Here is a 27,673-nt window from a genome sequence, read left to right on the forward strand (position 1 = left end):
CGTGGGAGAGATTAGAAGAAATAGAAGAGAGGAAGAGAGGGGAATGGAGGAGAGAGGAGATACCAAGGGGAACTGCCTACAACATGGCTTTCACAGCTGCCTACAACATGGCTTTCACACTTTATTTACAAGAAAGCCCTTTACATGAAATTACATGTAAACCTCTACAACTATATTACATTACACATATACCCCTACTTAACACAAATATTGCAAACAACCCTCAAGTATACATAATACTATACTAATTAATACTAAACACACATAATAAACTACTAACTTAAACCCAACATTCCCTTAACCCTATTCTTCTTAATTATTCTCTAGCAAGGATCTTCCAAAGGCTTTGCTTCTTGTCCTACATCACTAGGATTTGTGGATTTAGTAAGATTAGAGAAGAAAGACTAAGACCCCGAAATGTCCCCAATCCAGAGTCTTGTACCCCCCCCCCCACCCCCCCCACAAAAAAAAAAAAAACAAAAAAACCACAAATTTGCCAAGATAGAACCCTAAACGCACCTAGCAAACAAATTAACTCATCGACCTCTCTTTCATTGAGACTCCTAAAAAAAGTGGCCCAAGAAAGAGAGTGCCACTCATTGAAATAAAATGCTGAAATTGGTGCCTCACGAATCAAAGAAAATCTAAACAAACACGGCACCAACAGCTCCAGTGAAGACTCACCAACCCAAATATCCTCCTAGACACGAGTTTTATCCCCAATCCCCGCTTTGAAGTGTGTGGAAGGAATCTTTGAAACAAACTTCCAAGGACTTTCATGAGTAGCATTGCCACTTCCTTTGGGATCCCACCCATTCTTGCATTCCATATTTACTCTTTATTAATGCTATAAAGAATTAGATTCTAGAGGGAAGCTCCATAACCATTTCCCAGTTAAAGAGATGTTTCTAGAGATCACATTACCAAACCCCAGACAATCCCACCCCCCATTGACTTAGGTCTCGTAACAAAATCCCAGCTAACTAGGTGATCCCTCTTATTTCTCCTCAACACCAGGCCATTGGAAATCTCTTATAATCTTCTCCAACGTCCTAGCTAACCTAGAAGGTAATTTAAAAAGGGATAAAAAAATAGATGGGAATATTTGCAAGGGAAGCCCTAGCAAGAGTGATTCTACCTTCTAGTGAGAGACAAGACTTCTTCCACCCCTCTAATTACAAGATCCCAAAAAACATCAGATAGAGGATTATTGTCTAGGAGAAGACCAAGATTTGATAACGGCCAAGGAAGGGATTCACAACCTGCTAAAGATCTAAGTGTCTCTGGATCCCTCCTACACAAGTTGATACCCACTAAGCCACTCTTGGACAAATTTTGACTTTCAATCCTGAAATTTTCTCAAAAATTCTAAGCAACATAAGAGTCTTTCGAAATTTCTCAACATCATTCTCAAGGGATAAAAATGGTGTAATCTACAAACTGGAGATGAGACACCTCCACTTCCTTACCTACTGAAAGACTGCTAATAACCCCCAAAACCTGAGCTCAAGAAACCAACCTACTCAAAACATCAACTACCAAAGTGAACAAAAAAGGGGATAATGGATCCCCTTGTGTCAACCCCCCCTTGAAATACTAAATCAATCCTTAGGCTGACCATTAACTATCACAGACAAACTGGCAGAACTGAGGCACCCTCTTATCCACTTACGCATTCTGTAGAACTCTTAGTGATATGGAGGTGGAGGAGTTGTTTTCCTTTTTGATGTTATTGGGGAGTTGTTGTCCTTCTCTTAGTGCGGATAGTCGTTCTTGATCTTAGATTCTCTGGGGGCCTATTCTTGCAAATCCTTTTTTAAATTCTTACTTTTTCCATTCCCCTCCATAAAATTATTTGGAAGGCCAAAGTTCCTTCAAAGGTCAAGGCTTTTATTACTTGGTTGTTCTTAATAGAGTTAACTCCAACAATTTGTTGCAAACTAGGAGACCTTCAAGGGCATTTTCTCCTGATGCCTGTTCTCTTTGTCTTGTTAGCTCTGAAACAGCATCTCATTTGTTCCTGCACTGTTCTTTGGAATAAGCTTTTCGGTCTATTGGGATAAAATTGGATTTGTCCGGAGTCCATGGAGGATCTGCTAGTCTCTTCATTTTCAGGTTCTGTTAAAATGAAGGATGCACGAGCTCTGTGGAGTACTGCAGTTTCTGCAGTTCTGTGCTGTTTGTGGCTGAAGTGCCTGGAATGGAAGGCCTTTATATTTATGGGGAAAAAAGTATTTTATCTTTGATATGGGAGAGGATTCATTATTTTGCCAAACTTGGGTGGCTTCTGCTGGTTGTTTTGAAGGAGTCAGGCTTCCTGATTTTCAACAGGATTTCTTGTTTTGTTAGTCTGATTGTTGTTTCTTGATTTATTATTTTATTTTTTTTTCTTCCTTCTGTTGAGGGGGGTTTCTTATTCTCCTTTTTATATATTCTTCATATTCTGATGATTAATGAATTCATCTTCTTTTGCTATCAAAAAAATAATAATGATAGAAAGAGTAACATAAGGGTCAATTTTTTGGTGGTTATGCAGTTTGTACCATTAGGAGTAGGCATATGGGTTGAAGAAATTTTTTTTTTGATGGTTTTAATTTTTAATTGTGATTTGCACTTGTCTGCATTACCATAAATAGCATAAATACATTTTTTATGTGGTATATATGTCCAAATGGAGTCTCCTTATTTTGTGCACACACTTGAAACACATGTTCACACTGATACTGAAAAATGAATTGAAAGGGGAAATACTGGGGCATGTTTTTCTAAAAACTAGTAACGCGTTGCAGTTTCTCACTTGCAAGAAAAAAGACCTGCGGTTTTGTTTTAGAAAACTAACCATATGAGAAGTTGATTACCTTGGGTTAATGTTCCTTCTTGTTTTTACATTAGAGTATGTAAAAAGTTGTATATTTATTGGGAATTATATCTATTACATTTTAACATTGTTGAAGGAAATAATTATTTTTACTTCTTCCCTTAAGCATGCCCTTTTTGAGCATGTATCTCTGCATCCAACTAGTAAATTTTAATTTTTCGTTTGTTGACATTACCAATGGTTAAATAGATGCATTAAGGGTGTGCTTTTAGGTGTTATTGTTTCCTCTTTTTTTTAAGTATTTGTGTAAAATATCTGGAAATTTTGAAAATTTATTTTCATTTTATTTTTAAAAAAATGTCTTGTCAAAATGAGCAAATTCTAGTGGCAGAAAAGGTTTTTCATAACTATTTTTAACATTTGTGCAGTTGTTCCTTACCCTGTTTGTACAAATTGCCTGTTTTTATAAAATAAAAACCAGAAACCATTCCACACTGCCAAGTGCTTCAGAATCATTTTGTTGCACTTTTTTTTTGGGTGCATTCTTGTTAACATTGGTTTTTGCCTTGCTGTAGTTAGTTGTTTCATGGCACATGAAGGCTGCCACTATGTGTGAATTTTCCAAGCAGGAGTTCATAGGTGGATTACAGGCACTCGGGTACCAGCAGTATTTTTGTTGTATTTTGTTCTCTCTTCTGTTTAATTCTATAATGAATTGACCCTACTATTGTTAAAACCTTCTTTAAAGCTGTATGTTTTAATGGCAGGGTAGATTCAGTGGAAAAGTTCCGCGAAAAGATACCATTTATGCGTTCTGAGCTGAAGGATGAACGTAGGTGTAAAGAGATAAAATTCTAAGTTGTTAGTGAAAAATAATATGTAATTTATTTCTCATGTTGGTTGTAGTAGGAACAAGTTCAGAGCATTGACAAATCTCTAAAATTAAACATTTATCTGTTTTTTTAACTAGATTGAATTGGTCAATACTTGGGAGTAATAGATGAGAGATTTGTTATTGCACATGTACTGACGAGTGAAAAAAAAAAAAAAAAAAACCAATGATACAACTTTCCAATCGTCGCTAAAATGATGTTCTCATTTTATGATTTTCCAGATAAGTTCCGTGAGATATATAATTTTGCATTCGGCTGGGCTAAAGAAAAGGTATGAGTCTATTTTGCATAAAAAAATTTCTTTATTTGTTTTTCGTAGTAATATGTGCTGTTCGCTGTCTAAAGCTGCAGAGCAGGTCATATAATGGAGCACATGAGGTCCATCAGTGTGAAGCAGCAGTACTTGTTTACATAATCTTCAGATAAAATATGAAGGACAATCATCAAAACTGAAAGACTGTCTAAAAAAACATTACACCAAAAACTAGGTCTCTGATGCTGGACTGATTGGTAGAAAACTATAGAGGAAAATTTAAGACGAAACTCAATTAATGTTTCATTTCCCTATAATGAAAGTAATCCCAAATGGATAGGGCCTCAATACTGAATAGGGAAACAATATTGAGGAAACAAAGTTACAAAATTAGGAAACAATATCAAGTCCTAAGAACTGAAATTTGCAGATTAAGATCCAACAAACAAATCCTAAATGATGCCTACAGATATAGTAAAAATTAAAATCTTGTTAGTGTGATTTCCATCATTTACCTAGTGTTTGTGTGTGCGCACGTGCGTGTTGGTGTGGGAACTCATCTCTAGCAAGGGACCATGGATGTCAGATGTATTGTTCCAATATATCAGATCAAAGGGATGCAACTCATCCTTGTAATCCATGTGGAGTAAGAAGTAGGGTGAACGATGACAAAAAGCTGATGAAGATATACCAAGTGCTATTCCTTAGCTGTAGAGCAATTTATCTAAAAAAGATAACTCGAAATTTCCTTATGAATGGCTGCAAGACAATAGATAGTCTAAAGGGTTTGACCAACCACTTGAATAAACTGTCCTCAGTCACAAAGTAATCTTTCACTTTCCAATCTAATTCTATGTGGCGGTATCTATTATGTAGATTTATTGTAGAGTTCCAACTAGAGCCAGCTAGTGTATCAAGCATGCCCTCCTGTCTATATATGATACTTGATGGCAATGTTATTGATGAGTGATGACGACTCATTGGCTAACCTCTAAAGGTGTCTCCTTGACTACAGCAGTTAAGAAAACTCTCTTTTCAAATTCTCATTTTCAAAAAGCCCTACATTCTAGGATGTGGACTTGTTTCTTAACCATAGTAGTCAAATCATGATTTGAATTGTGAATCAAAATTCCAAATTTGGGAATCAAGAATCTAGAATTGAATCAAATCATAAAACACGGTAAAATTTCCAAAATCAACTCTAAATGGTATGCATATATTGATATATGAACAAAAAGAAAAATAGTAAAATACATTTAATCTTTGGCAATAAAAAAAATATCATATTTTATGTGAGTGGGTGCAATGGCAAGTGCCTCCGCCTCGGTACGGGTGGTCTCGGGTTCGAGACTTGGGAGCGGCCTCTCCAAAAATGGAGGTAAGGCTTGCCGACATCCACCTCTCCCTCCCAGACCCCACTCAAAGTGGGAGCCTTGTGCACTGGGTACTGCCTTTATGTGTATGCTTTCCCTAAGCAAATGAAAAGTAAGGGAACGAGTTAGGAAATATTAATAAAAAAAATGTACTTTATGCTGTTAAGGTAAGGAATCAAGAAAAAATCACAAAAAATTGAACTTTTTTAATATTTGTCAACAATTAAAAATAAAATTTTATGCTTATTCTTTCTTGAATTAAAACGAAAAGAAAATTAAGCTGAAAAAAGATAATAATTGAACAAACTACTGAAAGAATTATATTCCACCCATCCAATCCACTGTGGTTGGATTCAACAGTCCAAGGACCTGGAGCACATCTTTTGTTGTTTCCACTGCATGAAGTGATTGTAACGATCACAAAGAAACGACGAATCCCAACTATAGATATGTAAGGGCCAGAACTGCTAAGGGCATTCCATCCAGCATAAGCATCTGGATAATCTGGAATGCGACACGGCATACCCAAAAGCCCTAAGAAATGCATGGGAAAAAGGGTTGGTTTAACCCCGAAAAAAGTCATCCAAAAATGGATTGGATCTAAAATTTGAGGATTTTACCCACCCAATAGTGTCTCCTCTTAGAGTGAAGAACGGTTTTGTGAAGGCAACATAAGACCTGTAGGCAAGGAACAGAAGGTAATTGTGTAAAGATAAAAGCAATTAAAAAAAAATGTTTTTGGAGTTTTAAACTAGTTAGGTCTGTCAAGATATGATAGCTCTATAGTCTTGTGAATTGATATATTTAGATCGATTTGACACATTCACAAGGTGAATCGATAGATTTAGGAATGCTTCAATTGTTTTTAGATTCGCTAATAAGATTTGAATCAATTTGCTATGAAACTGATACTAATTGTATGAATCGAATCGTGAATCGTAAGATTCTAACAACTATGTTCCTAACTAGGACCTGTGACTTCTCATTTGTAATGTCTTTGGATGTGTGTTTGGCTGGGTTAGGAATTGTTCTTTTCCTTGTGCCTGCATACATGTGCCTACCATGATTGTTTATGTTCGTGTTATTGGTTATTATATTAATTTTGCATTATTAGTTGGGCAGCGTTATGTCAATAAGTGAGAGTTAGTAAGGGTATTATGATCATCAATATGTACCTGACATACTTTATAAAGAGAGGGAGAGACTTATTATTGTGATAAGGTCTTCCATGTTACCCAATTATTCAAAATTGTATCAGAGCATGATTCTGAGACCTAAACCCTAACTGTCACAGAGACCATCAAAACTGAATCCTAAAACCCTAAATCCACTGCATGACTACCATCATAGAAGAATTCCCAGGAACACCATAGCCCTGATAAACAGCCAGCAGCTGCAGGAAGCCAGAGCAGTCGCCAGAAATTTCCTGGGCGACACTGCCATTTCAGGAGCACAAAAACCACTATAAATTTTGCAAAAACAACACCAGTCACCCACAAAGGCAGCCAGGGCTGACCCCATGTGCCGACATATGAAGCTAATTTCAGGCATGTTTCTGGCCCTGAATTCATCCAGCATGCTTGAATCCTTCTATAAACATATTATTGAAGTTTTTCATGATGTTTTTTGTTGAAAGATCTCACATTTTTTAGTTGCTCGTGTGTGGCATCTAGGGAATGGTTTGATGCTTCCCTAAGCTACATATCAATGTTCATCGAGTTTATCGGGGCCTGAAACAGTGGCATTTGCTATGTTTTTTATTTTTTCGTTGTGTCTTGTGGTTTGCATTAGTTGTTGAAGGTCGTGAGTTGGGATGGAATCGGTGAATTCTAAAAACACGTTGTTTGCCGTGTAACAAGCATATCATCATATTGCATCTTTTGCTCAGAAAAGTAATCATATTGTCTTATCCCATCTGTTATCTCTCCCACTAGTCCCTTGGTTAGCAACTCTATTGCTACTAAGTACTAACCATATGATAGGTGTCACCAACTTCTTTTTTGATCTCCAATATTCTGCAAATCTACCCCAACTTCCCCAAGTTACCTTGGTGATGGGTCCATTAACACAATTAAGGGGATAGGAATAGTAAATCCCTCTCCCTCCATTTCTCTTTCTTCTATTTTGTTCATCCCTAAATCCCCCTTCAATCTTGTGTCCCTAAATGTTCTGTAACCTTCTTTCCTAATTCTATTCTTATTCAAGATTTGAAGATGATGATCATGATTAGCATTGGACATAAGGCTAGTGGACTTTACTACTTTGAGTTGCTCGCTTCTCTTATTGCTTTTAGTTCTGCTACCACACCACATCAAATCCATTATCGCCTTGATCATCCATCATTAGATAAGTTAAAACAACTAGTTCCTAGTTTGAGTTCCCTGTGAGTTTTGTCAATTAGGAAAGCATAATTGTGTTCCATTTGCTTCCTAAGTCAATGAAAAAGTTGTTAGCTCTTTCCTGTTAGCCTATTCTGATGATTGGGGTCCTTGTTGTGTCACGTCAAAGTTGGGGTTTTGGTACTTTGCTACTTTTGTTGATGACTACTCCAAAATGACTTGGTTGTATTTAATGAAAAACTATTTTGTGTTGTTTAATATCTTATTTGCCTTCTGTTTTCAAAATAAGAAAGTAGTTTGATTTGCCATTTCAAGTACTTTGTAGTGATAGTGCTAAGGAGTACTTCAATACTCAACTCACTACCTATATGACTAACTCTGGCATGATCCATCAGTCATCTTGTGCCCACACTCTACAACAAAGTGGGGTTGAAGAGTGGGAAAACAACGTATTCTCGAAGTCACTTGAGCCCTATTATATCAAATGAATGTCGCCAAAGTTTTTTGGAGTGATGTTGTGCCCAATATTTGCTCTCTCATTAGTAAAATGCCATTGCCCATCCTTGGTGGTAAAATCCCATGTTCAATTATCTTCCCTAAGGCTCTTCTATTCTTGCTTCCTTGTATGTTCATTTGTGTCCTTTGTTACTAGTTAATCTAGGAACGGATAAGTTTGGATGCTCGTGCTATCAAATGTATTTTTCCAGATTGTTCCTATACTAAAAAAGGATATCAATGTTATAGCCTTGCTTAATTTCGATTCTTTGTCTCTACAAATGTCACCTGTTTGAGTCTACACTGTACTATTCTAATTCTTTTTCTATTGACTTTGATGAGTCCCTTCTTTTGCCTAGCCTTGTTGATCCTAACCTATTTTCTCCACCCAGACCTCCTACATCTTCATCTACTTTGAGTCCTTGTTGCTTGGATTGTCCTAATTTGCAAGCGTACACATGGTGACTCAAGGGTGGAGAGCCTCCTCTAGCTTGCACTTCTACGCCTCTAGTTCCCTCGTCATATGAGCCTATTTCCAAAGTGGTTGATCCTCCTATTGCTATTTGAATTTTGAAAAGGTAAACACAGTTGTACCCAACATTCAATCTTTAATTTTGTTTGCGATGATTTCTTCTCAGCCTTATACTGTTGTTTTGTTAGTACCTTATCTTCTATTTCTCTTCCAAATTCTATTTTTGAAGCCCGATCCCATTCTTGGTGAAGGATGCAGTACTAGAAGAGATGCATATGCTACAGGATAACGATACTTTGGAGTTGGTACCTCTTCCTCCTAATAAGTTTGTGCTTGGTTGTCATTGGGTGTAACCTTGAAGGTCAATCTAGATGGTTTTGTGGCTTGATTGAAGGTTCGTCTTGTTGTTAAGGGATATACTCAGGTGTATAATTTGGACTATTCAGACATATTCTCCCTTATCGCCAACCTTGCCTCAATATGTTTGTTCATCTCCTTAGCCACCACTATCACTAGCCTATAGATTAATTGAATGTGAAGAATGCTTTCCTACATGGTGATCTTCAATAGGAGGTCTATATGGAGCAACCGCCTAGATTTGTTGCTCAGAAGGAGTCAGGCTTAGTGTTTGATAAGATTGTAGGGTTTTACCATTAGAGAAATTGGGAAATTGAAAGAGAGGAAAATAGAAAGAGAAAATAGGGTTGATCACTTTGAGGGGAACTACCTCCAAATTAGTCAAAGGCTATGAATTATGTTATTGCTTGAATGAAAAAGCCCCATAGGGATACATATATATAGGATAAGGAATGCTATTCCTATTAGGAATGTAAAATATCTCAATCTGAGTTCTTAATGGACTCAATCCTAGTTGATTTGTGAATCCTAGCACATCACATAAAAATACCAACATTAAATAGAATCCCAATTGATTTGGGAATCATAATGCATTAATTAGAAATCCCAATTGATTTGGGAATTGTTAGACTACCACTTTACCTAAAAGCTTAAGCTATTAGGTTTTGAGCCAACAATGTATATCAAGCTTTAACACTTCCCCCACGTGCAGCCCGACACCATGTGGAGAGGTAAACACATGATAAATAACACCTATGATAGGGAACACAATTATTTTTTTAAACACCACACAACAAATGCGGACAACAAGACTAGAACTCAGATTCTCCTAGTAACCAGCTCTGATACAATGTTAGACTACCACTTTACCTAAAAGCTTAAACTATTAGGTTGTGGGCCAGGAATGTATATCAGGATTTAACAGGAATCATAACATTAAATAGAAAATTCCCAATTGATTTGTGAATCTCAACACTTTAATTATATATCCCAATTGATTTGGGAATCCTAACATTCCCACCTCCTTCAAATCAGCCTTGTCCTCAAGGTTGAGCAGCAGCAAATTCTGGGAATCTTTCCTGCAAGGATTGATAAGTTTCCCAAGTTGCATCTTCAGATGGTGAGTGAGACAAATGAATTAAAACTTCTGTGATGTCTTGACTTCTACATGACCACTTAGTGAGCCAGAATTGCTTGTGGCTGCACTTGAACCTAACCAGTAGGTGTAACATTAGGCAAGTGGCACTGCATAGTAATTTGCTCCCCTAACTTCTTTTTAAGGCAAGACACATGAAAAACTGGATGTACCTTAAAACCTATTGGTAAGTCAAGATGATGAGCAACAAGGCCCATACATTCTAGGATCTTATGAGGTCCATAGGACCAAGGAGACATCATCATTGAAGAATGAACAGTCATAGATATCTGTCTATAGGGCTATAGCCTGAGAAATACCCAATCCCCCATTAAGAATTCCCTTTCACTATGGTGCTTATAAGCTTGCTGTTTTATATGAGCTTGAGCTGCAACAAGATTTTCCTTGAGGAGCTGAAGCACTTTGTCTTGATCATGTGACTTCTTGTCAACTTGATCAATTCTTGATGATCTAGCTAAATACCTAGCAAGAACAGAACTCGACCATAAACAGCCTTGAATGGAGTCAGCTTGATGGAGGATTGATAAGTGGCAGTGTACCACCATTCGGCCCATGGGAGCCATCACACTGTATCCTTTGGTCTGTCACTAGCAAAGCAACGAAGTTAAGTCTCCAAGCACATGTTAACAACTTCAGTTTGGCCATCTAGGCAGTGCTCATAATCAATTGTGTTCCTTGCCAATGAAAAAAATCCTAGGAGTTGTTGGTAAAGACTTTTCATAATCATTAACAATAGACTGAGAAATTCCATGGAACTTGACAATATTCTCAACCTGAGTACAAGCAACACTTATAACAGTGTAAGGGTGAGTTATGACACAAAAATGAGCATATTTTGTGAGACCACAACAACAAAAATAGTAGATTTACCATAAGAAGATGGTAATCCCTAAATGAAATCCATGGAGATATCAACCAAGCTTCTTTTGGAATAGGAAGAGTTTGTAGAAGGCCTAAACTCACCATAGATTCCCCTTTCTATTGTTGACTAACGTCAAATTTTGTCACAAACTTTTTGGTTTCATCCATAATTCACTTCCAATAAAATTTCTTAGAATGCGTTTGTAGGTTCTAAGAAAACTAGAGTAACTTGCAGTCGGTGATGTGTGTAGTTATTGCAATATGGTTTGTTTGTGGGCTGAATTAGGAACTAATAAAATACTCCCCTTATATAGTTAGTTTAAAAAGAGTCCCAAAAGTAAGGAGGGACTGAAGTTGACTCTTCTTGTAGCTTTTGGATAATACCTCTAGTCTTCAAATTTTGCCACCGTTCTTTTTTTATTTGTTCAATAGTACATGTGGGTACAGAAATGACCAGATGTTCAACTTGTTTAGGAATCATGAGAGTTCATCTGCCACCACATTCTCGACCTCTTTCTTGTAAATAATCTTATAATCATAGCCCAACAATTTCGTGGCCCACTTTTGTTGTTCCATGGAAGAGATTCGTTGCTTCAATAAATTCATCAAACTCGTATGATCAGTTCGGGTTTGGAAATGCTAACCAATTAAATATGGTTCCCACTTTGTAATTACACGCACAATGGCTAGCATCTCTTTGTCATAAATAAACATGCCGATGTGGGATGGAGAAAGAGCATTATTGGTAAAGCAATGGGGCGTTTGTATTGCATTAAAACTGCATTGATGCCAACTCCTGATGCATCAGACTCAATGATGAACACCTTGTTGAAATTTGGCAAGCCAAGAATTGGTGTGGTGAACATTGCATGCTTAAGCTTGACAAAGGCTTGTTCAGCTTCCTCACTCTATTTGAATGCATTTTTTTTCAGTAGAGTGGTTGCGCTAATCTTTCCCTAATCCTTGACAAACTTGTGATAGTAACTAGCCAACCCCAAAAGCCCTCGTGGCCTTTTGATTGTTTGTGGAATAGGCTAGTTTGTCCTCACTTTTGTTTTAGAAAGGGTCATCTAAAACACCCTTTTGAAACAATATGCCCAAGGTATTCCACAAGCACTTGTACACCCGGGTGTAGCGAAAAGTGGGCGAGAGTGGGTTAGGTCGTTGCCCTAAAGTGATGCATCGTGTCAGCGCCAGATATGCTGTCAAATATGCGAGGGTTCCTACATCATTCTGGACGTGGGCAGGTAAATAAGTTAGTTTAGGAAACTAGGATTAGATTAGCAACTTGGAATATAGGGACATTTACAGGTAAAAGCATGGAAATTGTGGACACAAGGATTAGAAGAAAAATTAATATAGTTTGCCTTCAAAAAACTAGGTGAGTGGAGGAGAAAGCTAGAGAAATTGATAAATTAGGATTTAAATTTTGGTGCACTGGAAAAGAAAAACATAAGAATGGAGTAGGAATTATTGTAGACAAAAACTTAAAGATAGCGTTGTTGATGTAAACAGAGTAGGGGATAGAATTATAAAAATCAACATGGTATTAAGCCAAGAGATAATAAATATCATTGGTGCTTATTTTCCTCACGTAAGCTTAACAGAAAATCTTAAGAGAAAATTTTGGGAAGATGTAGATAGTATTATACAAGGCATACCAAGGAATGAGAAAATATTCATAGGAGGAGATCTAGATGGACACGTTGGAAGGGATAATAAAGGTTATGAAAGGATACATAGAGAATATGGATATGGAGACAAAAATGAGCGTGGGAGATGATCTTAAACTTTTGCTATGTCATATGATTTTATTACAATGAATACTTGCTTTAAGAAGGAAGAAGAACACTTAATAACCTTTAAAAGTGGACAAAATAGAAGTCAAATAGATTTTTTTTTTTTGAACTAGGAGGGTAGATCGTTTATCATGCAAGGATTGTAAAGTTATTCCAAGTGAAAGCCTAACCACAGAACATTGAGTCTTAGTGTTAGATATATGTATTAAAAAAAGGAAGAAAAAGGATAAAATAAATCAGCGTTAGAGAACTAGGTGGTGGAACCTAAAGGGAGAAAATATAGTAAAATTTAAAGATAAAATGATCAAAGATGGAGATTGGACTTTAGAGGATGGGATAGATACAAATACTCTTTGGAGTAGATTAGCTAGCTCTATTAAAAGGATAGCAAAAGAGATTTTAGGTGAATCAAGAGGAAGATTCTCGAATAGCAAAGAAAGTTGGTGGTGGGATAAGGATGTTCAAAAAGCCGTAAAGACAAAAAGAATTTGGTATAAAACGTGGAAAAAATGTAGAAACATGGATAACTTCGAAAAATATAAAGAGGTGAGAAAAGATACAAAAAAGACTGTTAGTGAAGCTAAACACAAATAATTTTTTACGATAGATTAGATACAAAAGAAGGGGAAAAAGATATATTTAAACTTGTTAAAGCTAGAGAAAGGAAGAGTAAGGACTTGAGAAATGTAAAATGTATAAAAATTAATGATGATATTGTCTTGGTTAAGGACAAAGGCATAAAAGAAAGATGGCGAAGTTACTTTAGTAAATTGTTTAATGAAAACCAAATAGAAGGCTTAAACTTCTAATTGAAAAATGAGGAAGAGACTAAAAATATGAGATTTATTCGCAAAATTGGAGTTAACGAAGTTAAGTTTGCTCTAAAAAAGATGAAAAATGGAAAAGCTATAGGACCGGATAACATTCCAAATAAAGTTTGGAAATGCTTAGGTGATAACAGAATTATATGGTTAACTAATTTATTTTACACAATTATAAAAACTAAAAAAATGTCAGATGAATGGAGGAAAAACATTTTAATACCTATATACAAAAATAAAGGAGATATTCAAAATTATAATAACTATCGTGGAATTTAAACTTATGAGTCATATGATGAAACTGTGAAAAAGGGTAGTTGAACAAAATTAAGGGCAGAAATGAAGGTCTCAGAAAATCAATTTGGTTTTATACTTGGGAGATCTACCACAAAAGTTATATATCTTTTAAGAAAATTAATGGAAAAGTTTAGGGAAAAGAGGAGGGACTTGCATACGGTATTTATTGACTTAGAGAAAACATATGATAGGGTACTTAGGGAAGTTTTATGGTGAGTTTTGGGAAAAAAAGGTGCCTGTAGTAGGTATATTGTATAATGTTGTCATTAAGGATATGTACGATGGATTAATAACTAGTGTAAGGACTATAGATGGTGAAACTAGAGAATTTTCAATCACCATAGGTGTACATCAAGGATTTGCTCCTCACAATCAGGGTTATTAAATCTTACTCACTATCTCATTCTAAGTTATTTTAGATCTACCCCAATTATTTTTGTTGCCCCTCACAATAACTAATTCACTCATCCTCACTGACGCACCACCTACGTTGCCCAAACCATTTGAGTCATCCCTATCTTATCTTGTCTTCTGCAGAAGCTATACCTAACTTACCCTTTTTTGAGCAAATGGATTATATATTTATCTGATACACTGTCTTCAGATTTTGGATGGTCCCATGCAAGACTTTTTATGCATTTATTCCCAGGGCTGCAAGATTGTATGCATTGATTCTCAGAATTTAGTCAATTCTCAAGTGACTCAGCTATATTACTTGCTTTACAATTATGTTGGTCAATAAAATTTTTAGCTGCTGATATTTCAGTTCTTAATTGCAGGGTCAGAAGTCTTTAGCATTGGATACAGCCATTGGGATGTGGCAGTTACTTTTTGCTGAAAAACAGTGGCCTTTGGTTGATCATTGGTGTCTTTTTTTGCAGGTAGCATATTCACAAATAATCTGATATGTACATATAGGATCATCACAACTTTGCAAAAAAGAAGTTTATCTTCTGAGATTTTATTTTATTTTTTCATTGAAGGAAACTCTGCAAACATGTGAATGTTTGTCTAATGTTTTGGGGATAGAGTACTTGTCTTTGTATGTTGGGGGAATTTTCATGTAGGTTCCGTACCTAAACAATAAAATGTAGTAGTTGATCTTATTATTACATTTAGATATGGCTGTAACAATTGCTATTCTTTTTTGGGAATTTCTAATTTTGAACAGACAAGTTATTGGAATGATATCTTATGAAAAGATTCTTTCTGCACAATTTTCCCCTGCATAATCTAATTGTCCTTAATAAATAGTATTTTTACAGCATGGTAACAATGATTTGTGGGCCTCTATTTTGGTTGAAGTTGTTAATGAGGAGATCATGGTGGTGCTATGTTTTCGTTTATTGTCCATATTATTATTGTACGTTTGACATATTGATTGCAACTTTATTTATTATGATTGGCAGTTTGCGTAGGGGTATTTTAGGTGCATATATTTTGGCCTAGATTTTTAAATTACACATGCCTGTTCTTTTGTGATTTTGGGGTTATTTTATAATATTTTTGGTTTAGTTCCTTAGTTATTAGGGTTAGCTTCTGCATGCATCATAACATCAGTTTTTAATTGGACAGGAAATTTTGGCAATTTGAAACCCTAATCCCCGCCCCCGCCCCCCTCTCCCCACTGCCGTCCAATATCGTGCATTTTCTTCTTCAACACTTACTATAAAATTTGAGATAATGCTGCTGGAATCCTTGTTTGCAGTATGTATAAATCTTGAAACAGTTAGCAAGAATACCCTTGTAAGGTCCATTTGTTGACTGTGAAAGCTGTACATTATGACATAAAAGCACCAGGACTCAAAGACCAACAGTGGATTCTTTTTGCTTGAATTAAGGCATGTAATTGAGAAATTTAGTTAACGTATAGAAGTAGTAATTAAAAAACTTGCCATTATGTTCAAATAATGACAAATAATCTAATGTCCCTACAGTGGAGAATTTCTCAGAAAAATATAAAATTGATCATTCTTAAAATTGGAGAATATTAATTTTGTCCATTTTAGACAAGCTCGGTTCATCAACCATTAAATCAAGTTGTGAGTTACAGTTGTGTGGGAAGGGTGTGTTATCAATGGTTTTCTCTTTTCATTCTAAGTATTATGTAATGAGAATGTGTGACCAACAGTCCAACTGTTAATTGTTTCTAATAATAGAGGAATTCTGAGGAACAAAAAATGAAGAATTGCATTCTTTTTCCATTCACTTCTGAGACTCTCTCCACACGTGGGACACATTCATTTCTATGTCCAACATTTGACGTCATTCATGCTAAAAATTTGTAGTGAACTACCCAAACATTTTGTAATGAACTGCCCAAACATTGTTGCTCTCATATTACATGATTTGATGGATTAAAGTATATAATTTCACATGGAAATAATGCACTTGTCTCTTGTGTAAAAAATAAAAGAGATCTTCTGCAAAAATAATGGAAAAACAGAGCAAGGAAAAATATCAGAGACTTGCTCATAATGTCTTCACTTGATTTGGAAAAACCATGGTGTTGATTGCTGTTATGTTTTTCTGGTTCTGATACCCAATAATGACTATCCTAAAATGCTGTTTTTTTAGTTTTAATTATAATTGTTCTGTTGTCATAATTTTATTATGACTATCACATGCAATGTTACTTGTTGGCAAGAGGTTGGGGTTCATTTTGTAGAGGGAGGTGATAGTTTTGATTATATCTCCATGACTTGTCCTCCCCTCCAGCATCTTATGCTACAGAGTATTAGGATACCCTCTATTGTCACATTTCTCCTGCTTTTTGATAATAATTGTCACTTTTCTCTTTGGAAGGCTCTTTGATGTTCAACTAATTTTTTTTCAATTTTGATGCTACTTATATCCAGGCCCGGCATAATAAAGCGATCTCCAGGGATACTTGGTCCCAACTATTGGAGTTTGCAAGGGTAAGAAATGAAGTATCATTGCGTTGACATGCACTCAGTTTATGCACACATGCACGTTAACTATTGTTTTTATCTTTCACGTCTACATGGATGAGATGGTACTTCAGTGTGATTCCTTTATCCTCATTTTGTTTTATACGTTTCATGCGTGGTTCAATCAGAAACATGCAGACTAGAGAGGGAGGGAAAGGTATCCTTGGGTTGGGTTAATATAATCAATTTCTCTCCCACTACTTTCTTAATTTATGACAGTAGCTGCCTTTTCTACAATGCTGAAAGACATCTTTTCTTTAAGGAAATGCAGAGTCGTACAATCAAATAACAAGACCAAGAAATTTAGTTCCTCAATCAACTAGTTCTAGTTCTGGAAAAGCAGTTTTAAAAGGAAAATGGAATTCAAGAGTTCAGGGAATAAATTCAAATTCATGTTGGAGAATGAATTGCTACCCAGTATTTTAATTTCCTTACATTTAGGGTCTGAAGAAAAAAAAAAGAAATATGTCCTTTGGAAAGAAGCACCATTCAATATGTTCTCTCATGATTTTATGATTTAGAGAGTGTTTAGCATAACTTACGGTAGTGATGCGACTACAAAGTCAAATAGATTACATTTTCTTTGGATTAATAAGTAAATGTTTTAGTATTTCAGACATGTGAGTAATTTCTATAAGTTGTTCCAAACAGTGCCTTGTAAGGCGGTCTCTATGATGCTGTTAATTCTATTACAACCATATTACTATTATTTGTCATGCTTTAATTGGACAGATCGTCGACCCTGCATTATCGAACTATGATGCGGAAGGTGCGTGGCCCTATCTGATTGACGAATTTGTGGAATACTTGAATGAGAATGGTGTCATCCAAAAGGGTCAATTGAATGACTGGAGCCCAAAACGGTGAAGCTCTGCTGGAGCCCAAGACAGTGAGGAACTGCTGGAGCGGTGATGCATGCTATGTAGTGTTTGCCATCTTATCTTCGGAGTGTTATGGGCTAACCTACTTGATTGTTGTTCTGTTTCATCGTCAAAATAAAAGAAATATCATTTGGGAATTGACATAAAATTTTCCTATTGCCAACTTTACAGTGTATGGGATTGATTACTATTGATATTGTAAATGGGATTCCTGATAAACTTCTTGGCTTCAAATGTTTTGACCAATTTATTGATGGATGGGATACCCGTCATCATAAGCTAAGATATTGTTATTTTGGTGTCAATTAAGCCCTACTGGTTCTATTTTATAATTCATGCGTTGATGTACCCAGGGTGTTATATTTTTGCCAGTGTCTAGCATTTTCTGCTTAAGCCTTTGAGAGACCAGAAGACAAGAAGAGCAGCATTACCATGAACCCAGACAACTTCAACCCCTGACTAAGCTCTCTGCCTTGTGTATCCTAGAAGGAACTTCCAATCTTATAGGTTTCCACTTTAATTCAAGAAATTCGAGTAAATTTTGTATTTTAAAATTCTACAAATCAGTGTAGCCAACATTTGTTGATGGCTCGGAATTTTTTTTTTTTTTACTGAAATATTTTGCTCGGTCTCGTTAAAAAATTGATTACCATCCTTGGTAAAAGTATTGCTCACTCTTGTAGGTAAGATCGTTTTTTCTTTATATTTGGCCAAGTGACTTCAATTGTGAAGCATGCATTCCAACAAGGCTGGACATATTTGCTTTGGTCTCAGATTGAAATGAGTTGGGGAAGGAGGGAGGGGGGTTGTTTCGTACCACAGAATCTAATTTAAAATATTTCATTAGAGGGTAAGTGTTAGATAAATGATAATTTTGTTCCTTTGTGAAGAGTTTGTCGCAAGTTTGAATTCAAGAAAATAGTGTCTGTATTAAAAGTAAGAGCAACTCTTGCAAATGCCCTTCTTTGATTAGAGAATGATATAGATTTTAGAAGTTTTTGTTTTATTCCAATAGATAAATATAAATAGGCTCTAAACACTGGCATACAAACTTCGAAGTGGACCATTTAAAAAAAAAAAAAAAAAAAAAAAAAAAAAAAAAAAAAAAAAAAAGAACAGACAAATTGACTATCTTCTAAAAGCTTGAAGAATCCTAAGACAAGAAGCTTCCTGGTAACTCCTAAATTAGGGCTAATCACAGCTACAATAAACATACAAACAAATAAATTAGCTATTTTGTTTTTATCATTTACCTAAAACTTGCAAATGCTTGAAGGTTCCTGGAAAGCTCCCAACTAAGCTTGCTTTTTCCCTGCGTAGGGGGACACTTCAGCCACTCGTCCACTTGCCTCTTCATATAAGACGAAATAAACAGAAAAATCCCTGCATTCAGAGAAACACTTCTTCCACTGATACACTTGGCTCTTCCATGGCATCATCATCGTCCCCAAGCCCTCCCACTGACCCATCGTCCCTTACCTTCCTCCCTCCTCAAATCAAGCTTGCACTGTATCGTTCTTACATGAAGCTTGCAATTTCTCAGCTTAATGCCGATTTAGAGGGAAGCTTTACCCACGACCCACCTCCGGTTACCCCTTCCCATTTCATCACCATTCCCGACGAGCTCTTCTCGACACCCTTACCGGCCATTGCTATCTCCCATGCCCACGCCACCATTGTTAATGCTAATTCGTCTTCCCCTTTTCCTCCCCAGTTCACCCGCAGAAGAGAATTCAATTTCCCGGCGAACCCAATTTCTGCAGCCGCCCTCGATGCCGAACTGCGGAAGAATTTCCAGAACGAGAACAGAGAAGGGCCCAATAATTTTGTGGGGGATGGGAATTTGAGTCTGGGAAAGATTTTCCTTGGACTTATTTTCCAGGCCACGGTCGGAATTATGGTTTTCCATTATTACCAAAGCGTCTCTTCTGCTTCGGTTTTCGAGAGCTCTGATTCGGCTGATTTGCAGCATCTGCATTTTGTCGAGGTTGCAATTGTGATGGGCTCTGCGGCTTCGCTGGTTGGTATTTTGCTGCAAACTGCTTACCCCGCAATTGCAGGAATCCTTGTGAAGATGGGAGTGGTTTTTGCTTCGTTGGGGTTCTTGGCTATGCTGGCCAAGGTTGTGTAGTAGAAATTACTGTAAGGTAGAGTATTTGTAGGTTTAGAATTTAAATCATGTATCATGTAGCTGTGTATATTTGTTACAAATTGAGTGTAATAAAATAATAAATTATAAATTATGTGGCAAATTATATAAAGTTACAAAATTAATTATCTCTCTTTTTATTGCACTCTAGCAAATTGTTAGCTGAATAATTAAAATTTTTTTTTTTTCTTGAGAGGTCATGAATTTGAATTTGCGTTAATTTGAAATAAATTTTATATTATTTTTAAAAATCTATACAAAATCAAATTTGAAATTTCAATGTAATAAGGTTATAAAAGATACATAGCACAATTTTTTATTGGGAAGCTAATGTATTATGATCAATGTGGAATTGTGAATGTCAAGTCAAATCTCCGATTTCATCTTATTATGACATTATATATGCTACAATTATAACCCGACAATATATGATTTTTTTTGCTTTTCAAGCATAATGGCGAGGAATTTATGATGCTTACTTGAAAGCAATCAACATATAGTTTAAGGTGGATTAAGGTGACTTACTATTCTTCACATGATCATATGAATAAATTGATAAGAAAAAGATTGGTAGTAAGAGGACAATTTCCAATCCTATATATATAATCATTATCCCACTCCCTATAAAAATAGACATTAATAAGAAAAAACCCTTCCACGCCCCCATTAATTCTCATACAATTTTAAAAACCAAAAGTCGCCTTAATCCATTAATCCAAAAATGTCAATTGCCCTTTTATTTCATGTGGGTCATATTTCAACAATTATATATATGTTGGATTATGAATATGTCTTTTTATTTAAAATTCATGATATTATTTATTTTATTTTTATCAAATAAATAACTTCTTCAACATTTTGGTGTAATTAATATTTTGATTAATGACAAGTTCAAATGCTAATAATTAACTGCTGAAAGTTTATTGTCAAAGATTAATTATTGCTTTACAGTTAAAATGTTATCATTTTCAATGTTATGAAAGCTAACGGAATTATAAACTAACTAAAATAATTTCATTAAATACAAGATTATCTAATTTTTATTTGAACAAAGTTTTTTTATCGAATATTTTATCATATTTTTAAAAGTATATAAATAAAATATTTAATTAAAAAAAATTAAAATTTCTGACAACAGATTATTAAAATAATTGAAAATCATAAAATTTGTTTTTCAATTTTTAATAAACAACTAAAAATTGACAACAAAAATAGAAAGCCCATAATATAAACATAAATATTTATAAATTTTTTTTTTATTGTAAAGATATAGAGATAGAAAATAGAAAATGACGTACCAAACACACCAAGGTTGTAACTATGCAAGTAAAAGCAATGCAGCACCCATTTAACTCAAGCGGGTTCGGGTCACATCCCCAGCAACACCATTCTCCACCCATTTAACTCAAGCGGGTTCGGGTCACATCCCCACGAAAAGCACTCTCCTCCTGCGGCAAAAATGCCAAATAAAAATAAAAGGCTAGGGCTTTTGCAGTTCACTGCTGCTCTGCTTCAGCTAGCACTCAGCAAGCAGCATCCTGTCTGCCCGCTCCTCTCTCTCTCTCTCTCTGATCCAGAAAACCTCTCTTGGAGGTTTACAGAGAGTTTTTGAAAGACAATGTCCCGGAGATAGAGAGAGTGAGGAAAGGGCCTGGAGAAGAAGAAGGAGAAGAAGAAGAAGAAGAAGAAAAAGAGAAGTTCGTTTTTTATTTTTAGAAAACAAAAATTTAAAAAGTAGAATAGAGGAAAGGCAGGATAATGACGATTCACTCAGTCTTGATTCAAAAGCTACTCAGCACCAATGCCCACCTGGGCCGCCACATCGCCGCAAACCACTTCAAGATCTTCACCTACGGCTCCCGCAATGGCATGACCATTATCGACTCGGACAAAACCATAATCTGCGTCCGAAACGCCTGCTATTTCATTGGCACCCTTGCGCGCCAGAAAGCCCAGTTCCTGTTCGTCAATACCAACTCTCTCTACGATGAAATCTTCGAGCAAATGACGAAACGAATAGGGTGCAAATTCGACAACCGATGGCGGGTTGGGGGCTTTTTGACCAACAGTTATAGCCCCAAGAAGTTTCGGTCGCGGAAAAAGAAGTTCATTATTGGGCCCAGCCGGATGCCTGACTGTGTTGTGATCGTGGACACCGAGAGGAAGTCGTCGGTCATTGCCGAGGCTGATAAGTTGCAAATTCCGATTGTAGCATTGGTAGACTCGAGCATGCCGTCAGAAACTTATGAGAAGATCACATACCCAATCCCGGCTAATGATCATTCTGTGCAGTTTGTGTACTTATTTTGCAATTTGATCACCAAAACTGTTCTCCTTGAGCAAAAGAGGCTTGCAGGTTTGAAAGATACCGTTAGTGAAGAAGCGGATATTCAACAATTGGCACCTCTCGAGACTGATAGTAGGTATGTATGTATGCTTGCGTTTTAAGTTCCACCTGTGCTTTAGTAGCCTCAAGAAACTAACAGAAAAGTGGAACTGGTTTATATATATATTGCACCTTTCTGTTTGTTTTGTTTTAATTTTAATCCTATTTTGCTTCTCACAAGACAATTTTTAGTTATTTGTTTTGAATTGAATCTCCTTTGAAGGGATGAAGCACAACAAATTGAGCAGAGAAAAATTGATAGTGCAAATGATGAAGTGCTTGTGGTTCCTTATGAGAGCATATCACCTATTTCTAACGGTAATGGTTTTAATTTTCATTGTATCATTTATTTATTCCTTGAACCTATTTTCCTATTCAGTGTACAATTCAATTCTACAGCACTCTTTTTATATGAATATTTTTTTGTTATTACCTTGGTAAATGCAGATCCTGCTGAAACTAAAAAGCTCTTGGACAAACTTGTGGTGTTGAGGTTCAATGATATCTTGGGGACAAAGATGGGTTTTAATGGTCCAAAGTGAGCATTTATCATTTTCCTTTAAAGTTTGTTAACCTGCATGATTCAAACAGTTGATATCCCATTTCAATATTTTCAAAAGGCACATGCTCTTATGAAATGACAAATGTTGTTTATGCAAACTATGTATTTACTGTGTGCAGTCTCTGTGTGGAGGGGAACTTCTACTATTCCTTCTCTAAATGGATTGTATTTGGTCGTGGAACAATTGTAATTGCAAGTGTAACTGCTATTCTATGAATTGAAAGGATTTCCAATTGGCAAAAGTGAATTATCTCATTTCAATGGCTTGTATTTGGTTGTTTAAAGTTTGTGATAACTGATGTAATTGTAATTGGATGTCGTGAGGATTTCAAATTGGAAACTAGTGAACTAGTGAAGTCTCTAGTTTTGGCTTTACAATCATTGCTGTTACTATGAACACATTATAAACCTTTTTTCCCCTCTTTAATTTTAGGAAGAACTAGACCCTGTAATGATATTTTTATTTTGACCTTTTTTGAGATACTTGTGTACGTAGAGTGATACAAAATATGCTCTATGTTATGTTTCCTGTGGGCATGAATGTTATTTTTACTGGGTTGCTGCATTACCTGGGCCAAGCCCACTAGCCTAAGACCTTTTTTGACTCATCCACTAGCCTAAAATTCTTAAGCTGAGTTGCTAGGTAGTAGGCATGTAATGCATGGCTAATCTTATAAATGGAAAAAATATTCCCCCCATAATCAATGTGGGATCCTCCTTGGTTCACATCATAGGTCTACTGGCAAGCTTGGTTTCGCACAAGTAGGGCATGGATCCACTTTACTTCACTAGTTAGCTCCCATATGGTGACATGCTTCCATGCTTCATGTCTAGCTCTCCATGTTGGTAACGGTGAATGGAGCACCACTTGGTCACTCTAGTACCATTTCTAATGCTCTTCAAGAACTTTTGGGTCTGCCAAGTACAGCTAGCCCAAAATGCTTAGTAGGATTCCAAGCTTCTAAGGCACATAAATACTATGTTTTTGCAAACAACTAAAATGCTGTTGAACATCTCTTAGGGAACATCTATTTAAAGCTTGGGACTTCAATGTTAGAGGTTTCAATGTTTCATATTCAAATCTTAGGAGAGATGGGAAAGGTTATGGGATGGGAGATGGGCTACCTCCCGTTGTATATTTAAGGCCAGTGATGGGCTTCAATCCTGTTCTTTGGAATAGGTGTTTTGTGAACCAGATGTAACTTTAATCTAAAATCTAAATGAATGTTTAGGGTTATAGAAGGTTTTGTGACACAGTGCCTGGCTTGTTATTGCCTATTACAGTGGTTTTTCTTTAATATTTTTGGTCTTAGAGCTAGGGATTTTCAAGAGTATTTGCTTGAATAACATGCAAATTGATTTTTCTGGGGCGAAGATGGGGCTGCTTTTATGTAAAATTTCCTTTTCCTTTTGGAAGATTTCTTGTTGTCTCCCCCCCCCCCCCCCTGCGGGCCCCAATCAAATTTGTATAAAATTATAAAGATGAAGTAAATATAGATTGTTGATGGAGGACTGCTTAGGCTGCTTACATGGCAATTGGCATACCAATATTAGGCATAGATTTACGAAATTAGAAATCCTATTTTGATTTGGAAAATCTGACTGTTCTATCAATTGTATTTTTTTGGGTACAAGATCACAAGTGAGAAATAAAGCATAGACGGAACCACAAGCACAGGGAAAGCAAAAACTAAAAAGAAAACCGATCAGAACCAGAATTACTTATCCAGTTTCCTGTAACCTGACTATTGTGAAACAAAAAAACATTCATATTTGTATTGGCTGCAAGGGAAGCTTGTCGTCAGATTTCTTTGCGAGATTGCTTTCTTTGTAAGTATTAGTTTACTTGTTGTTTAAGGGACATAAGTACTTGGTATGTGTAATGGAACAGTTTAGCTTGCAGTTGTGATTTGAATTTCCCAATTCCCTCTTTTATACCTTTCTCCCCTCGTCCTTTCACGAACGATTGTCTCCTCTCCTCTTCTTTCTCATCCATTTCTCTCTCTTTTCTCTCTTTCTCCCCCTCCCCCCCCCCCCCCCCCCCCCCGGGGGGGCCTACCTCACCTGTATATGTACTTTTAAGTAAGTGAAATTTTTCCTGAAAAGTAAAAACGAATTCTGGTGCTGTCATGTTCCATTCACAGCCTATTTTTTAGTAAATCATTGGAAGTGAATGGAACTGTAAAAACTGTGAACAGAGGCCAATTTAGTTTTTTCTAAATAAATTTCAAGTATTCAACTTTGTAAAAAAACTGTATTTTTAAAATTTTGGATTTGTTCAAATTGATTCTGGTATGTTATCGTTGACACGAGGAGTGCAATGATAGCTGAGATTGTTTAACTAAAACTCAAGTGATGCTTTGGAAAAAAACTTAAGTACTGAGAGCAAAGTCTTCAATGCGTTCCGGGTATTTGATATCATTGTCTTTTACTCTTTAATATGATTTGATCTCATTTTGATGGGCTATGTTGGGCATCAAATTCTATTTGGTAAAAAATTATTCAAAGATTAGTTAAGAGAGATTATCAGACATACATGAGTCCCCAAACAATCAAGATTTATGTGAAAAATGGGTTAAGAAAAATTATGAAATGTGCATGAGGTATATGCTTGGAAAAAACTGACTCTGTAATACAACTATTGATAAAAATTTGAATGGCTACTGTGTATCTTATCTACAAAATAGAGCCAGGGATCAAGACACTAAAAAGAAATTTATTAGATAGAGAGAAGGGTTGCAACTGGAAAATAGAAGGAAGAAGAGCACCATATCCTTTCTGAATTGGTTGTTCTCTAACTTTTCCTCTTCTGCTAAATATAGCAACCAAACCACTTGAATCACTTTCAAAAGCATTCTGCCTATTATTTCCTGGAACTCTTAACATTCTCATTCAACGTGTGAATGGCATTGAATTTAGGATCTGCACACGGGCAAGAGGCGTGCTATAGAGATTTACGAATTAAAAGGGAGTTGCATTAGATGTGCTGTGCGTGTGCTTATGAAGGTGTAAACTGTATCCCAGGCTTACCAGCTTTCATCTCTGTCAAACCTATTCTATCCCATCACATGTAAGAAGGCCTGGCTTGATCTTTGAATATCCTAACATTCCTCTTTGTCCGTATGGTCCAACAAATGGCATACTAGGCTCAATACCACAACACTTTTACCTTTCTTGCTTCTCCCAAACCCCCAAAGCTCATCAATCTCTCTTTCATATGGATTCTGGAAGAAATGAAAAATCCCATGAGAACTCATGAAACAGATCCACTCTCAAATGAATAAGAAGACAGAATAGGGGCATTCTGCATGGAAGACAAGCTAAATAGGAGGTGAACCCAAATTGGTCAAGAATTTTCAGCAACCTAATGGTCCTCCAAAACATGGGCAGCAATACCATTACCAACCTCATAGAAAGTAAGAGGGAAAAAACAAGTTAGACATCTAGGAGATGAACTTCCTTTGACTTGCATGGGTAGCATAGGCACTACCTCTGCATCTCCACTCTTACAATGAAGACTATGCTTGCTCTCAATAACATTGTGAGAACAGGTATGTTTCGTAAGGAAACCTCATCAAAATATTTTCTCGCTTGAGACATGTTATTAAACACCAAATTCCAAGTCCCACCCCTCTTTAGACTCAGGTCCATAATAGCATTCCAACTAATAAGATGATCCCTCATGCTATCACATATGCCAGACTGAAGGAAATCCCTCCTCATCCTCTCTAGTCTCCCAGCTACACTAACCTGAATTCTAAGAAGTGACAAGAAGTAAATGAATGTCAAAAATACCTGCACTGATGGGTGTGATACAACCCCCTTAAAAGAAATGTAGGCTCTCCTCCGACCCTGTAATCTCAACCATCTATTTTGACAGATTTGTGAACTTCTGTTTTTGGCTTTGAGCATGGTTAGCCTCTGGAGCTGCCCTCAGCCATCTATTTTGACAGACTCAAGGTTTCATCTTATATTTTTTTAATCTTCTTTTTTACTGATTTATGACAGTTAATACCAAGCTTATGATTTATTCCAAAAAGCGAGCTGAATCAAGCTGAGCTTTACCTTCGCCAATTTCAGATGGGATCTTTCAGTGATGAATTTTATAGATGCAGCCAAGCTGGATCTGAGACTTAGAGGGCTCTCGCATGACCAAAAATTTAGAGTCTGGACAACCAAATTCGGCCTGTTTCAGCTCTGTTGTGGCCTTAAACTTATTCTGATGTTTCCAGGTGTTGTCACCATGTAGTTTGCATTCTAATATAATCATTGTTTAGTGGATAACCTGATTGCTAGATATTTTGTTATTACAAAATGTGGGATTCTTGAATCCTAATTTTCTTGTATCTTTACCTTATCAGTGTTTCTAAGTGACTAACAGCAGTCAGTTTAGCATCCTGTATAAATTATAAACGTACAACTTCTAAACCCAAACCCATTTCATTAGTTTCTTGAAATATTTTTCTTTATAAAAGGAGACTTAAGATTGTTACTTGAACTTGTTTGATGGGGTATTCAGGGGCATAACAATTTAAGAAATTGTTCATAAAAAAATAGAATGATTAGAATTTGGCTGAATATTTGCATTTCTCGTATGACTAATATATCTCATAAATTACAAATTGTAATTTAAATTATACAGGCTGCTTGTGGAACTTTTCTCCCACCTATAATATGTTACCTTCTTTTTTCTTTTTCTTTTTTTTCTCAGTTTTAAATGATGCAAGCAGAGGGTATGCATCAGTAGTGAAGAGTTTTGTGTACATGTTAGTTTTACAAGTCCAGACATAGTCGTCTTCCTTGCATTTTA

The 27,673-nt window shown here is 36.1% G+C and overlaps 2 protein-coding genes across 7 annotated transcripts in view; both read left to right on the forward strand.

Annotated features, from left to right (window-relative positions):
- LOC131144793 (uncharacterized) overlaps positions 1–18,071 on the forward strand; it is a 37,044-nt gene extending 18,973 nt beyond the window's left edge. For all 3 annotated transcript variants that reach the window (XM_058093656.1, XM_058093655.1, XM_058093657.1), the window contains 6 exons: positions 3,394–3,476; positions 3,586–3,650; positions 3,933–3,982; positions 14,714–14,815; positions 16,793–16,852; positions 17,618–18,071. In XM_058093656.1, the coding sequence (XP_057949639.1) occupies positions 3,394–3,476; positions 3,586–3,650; positions 3,933–3,982; positions 14,714–14,815; positions 16,793–16,852; positions 17,618–17,752 (495 nt within the window). In that variant the 3' untranslated portion in view covers positions 17,753–18,071. The remainder of the gene's footprint in view (positions 1–3,393; positions 3,477–3,585; positions 3,651–3,932; positions 3,983–14,713; positions 14,816–16,792; positions 16,853–17,617) is intronic.
- A 3,305-nt stretch (positions 18,072–21,376) lies between these two features.
- The window catches only part of LOC131144795 (UTP--glucose-1-phosphate uridylyltransferase-like), a 28,572-nt gene continuing 22,275 nt past the window's right edge, over positions 21,377–27,673 (forward strand). For 3 of the 4 annotated variants that reach the window (XR_009133910.1, XM_058093658.1, XM_058093661.1), the window contains exons 1-3: positions 21,386–22,338; positions 22,525–22,619; positions 22,749–22,839. Coding sequence is in view for 3 of the 4 variants with exons in the window: in XM_058093658.1 (XP_057949641.1) it covers positions 21,674–22,338; positions 22,525–22,619; positions 22,749–22,839 (851 nt within the window). In the remaining variant the exon portion in view is untranslated. Of the gene's footprint in view, positions 22,339–22,524; positions 22,620–22,748; positions 22,840–27,673 lie in introns of all 4 variants that reach the window. The other variant, XM_058093659.1, reaches the window with a different exon arrangement.

Source organism: Malania oleifera, chromosome 12, assembly GCF_029873635.1.
Source record: "Malania oleifera isolate guangnan ecotype guangnan chromosome 12, ASM2987363v1, whole genome shotgun sequence".
Taxonomy (NCBI): Eukaryota; Viridiplantae; Streptophyta; class Magnoliopsida; order Santalales; family Ximeniaceae; genus Malania; species Malania oleifera.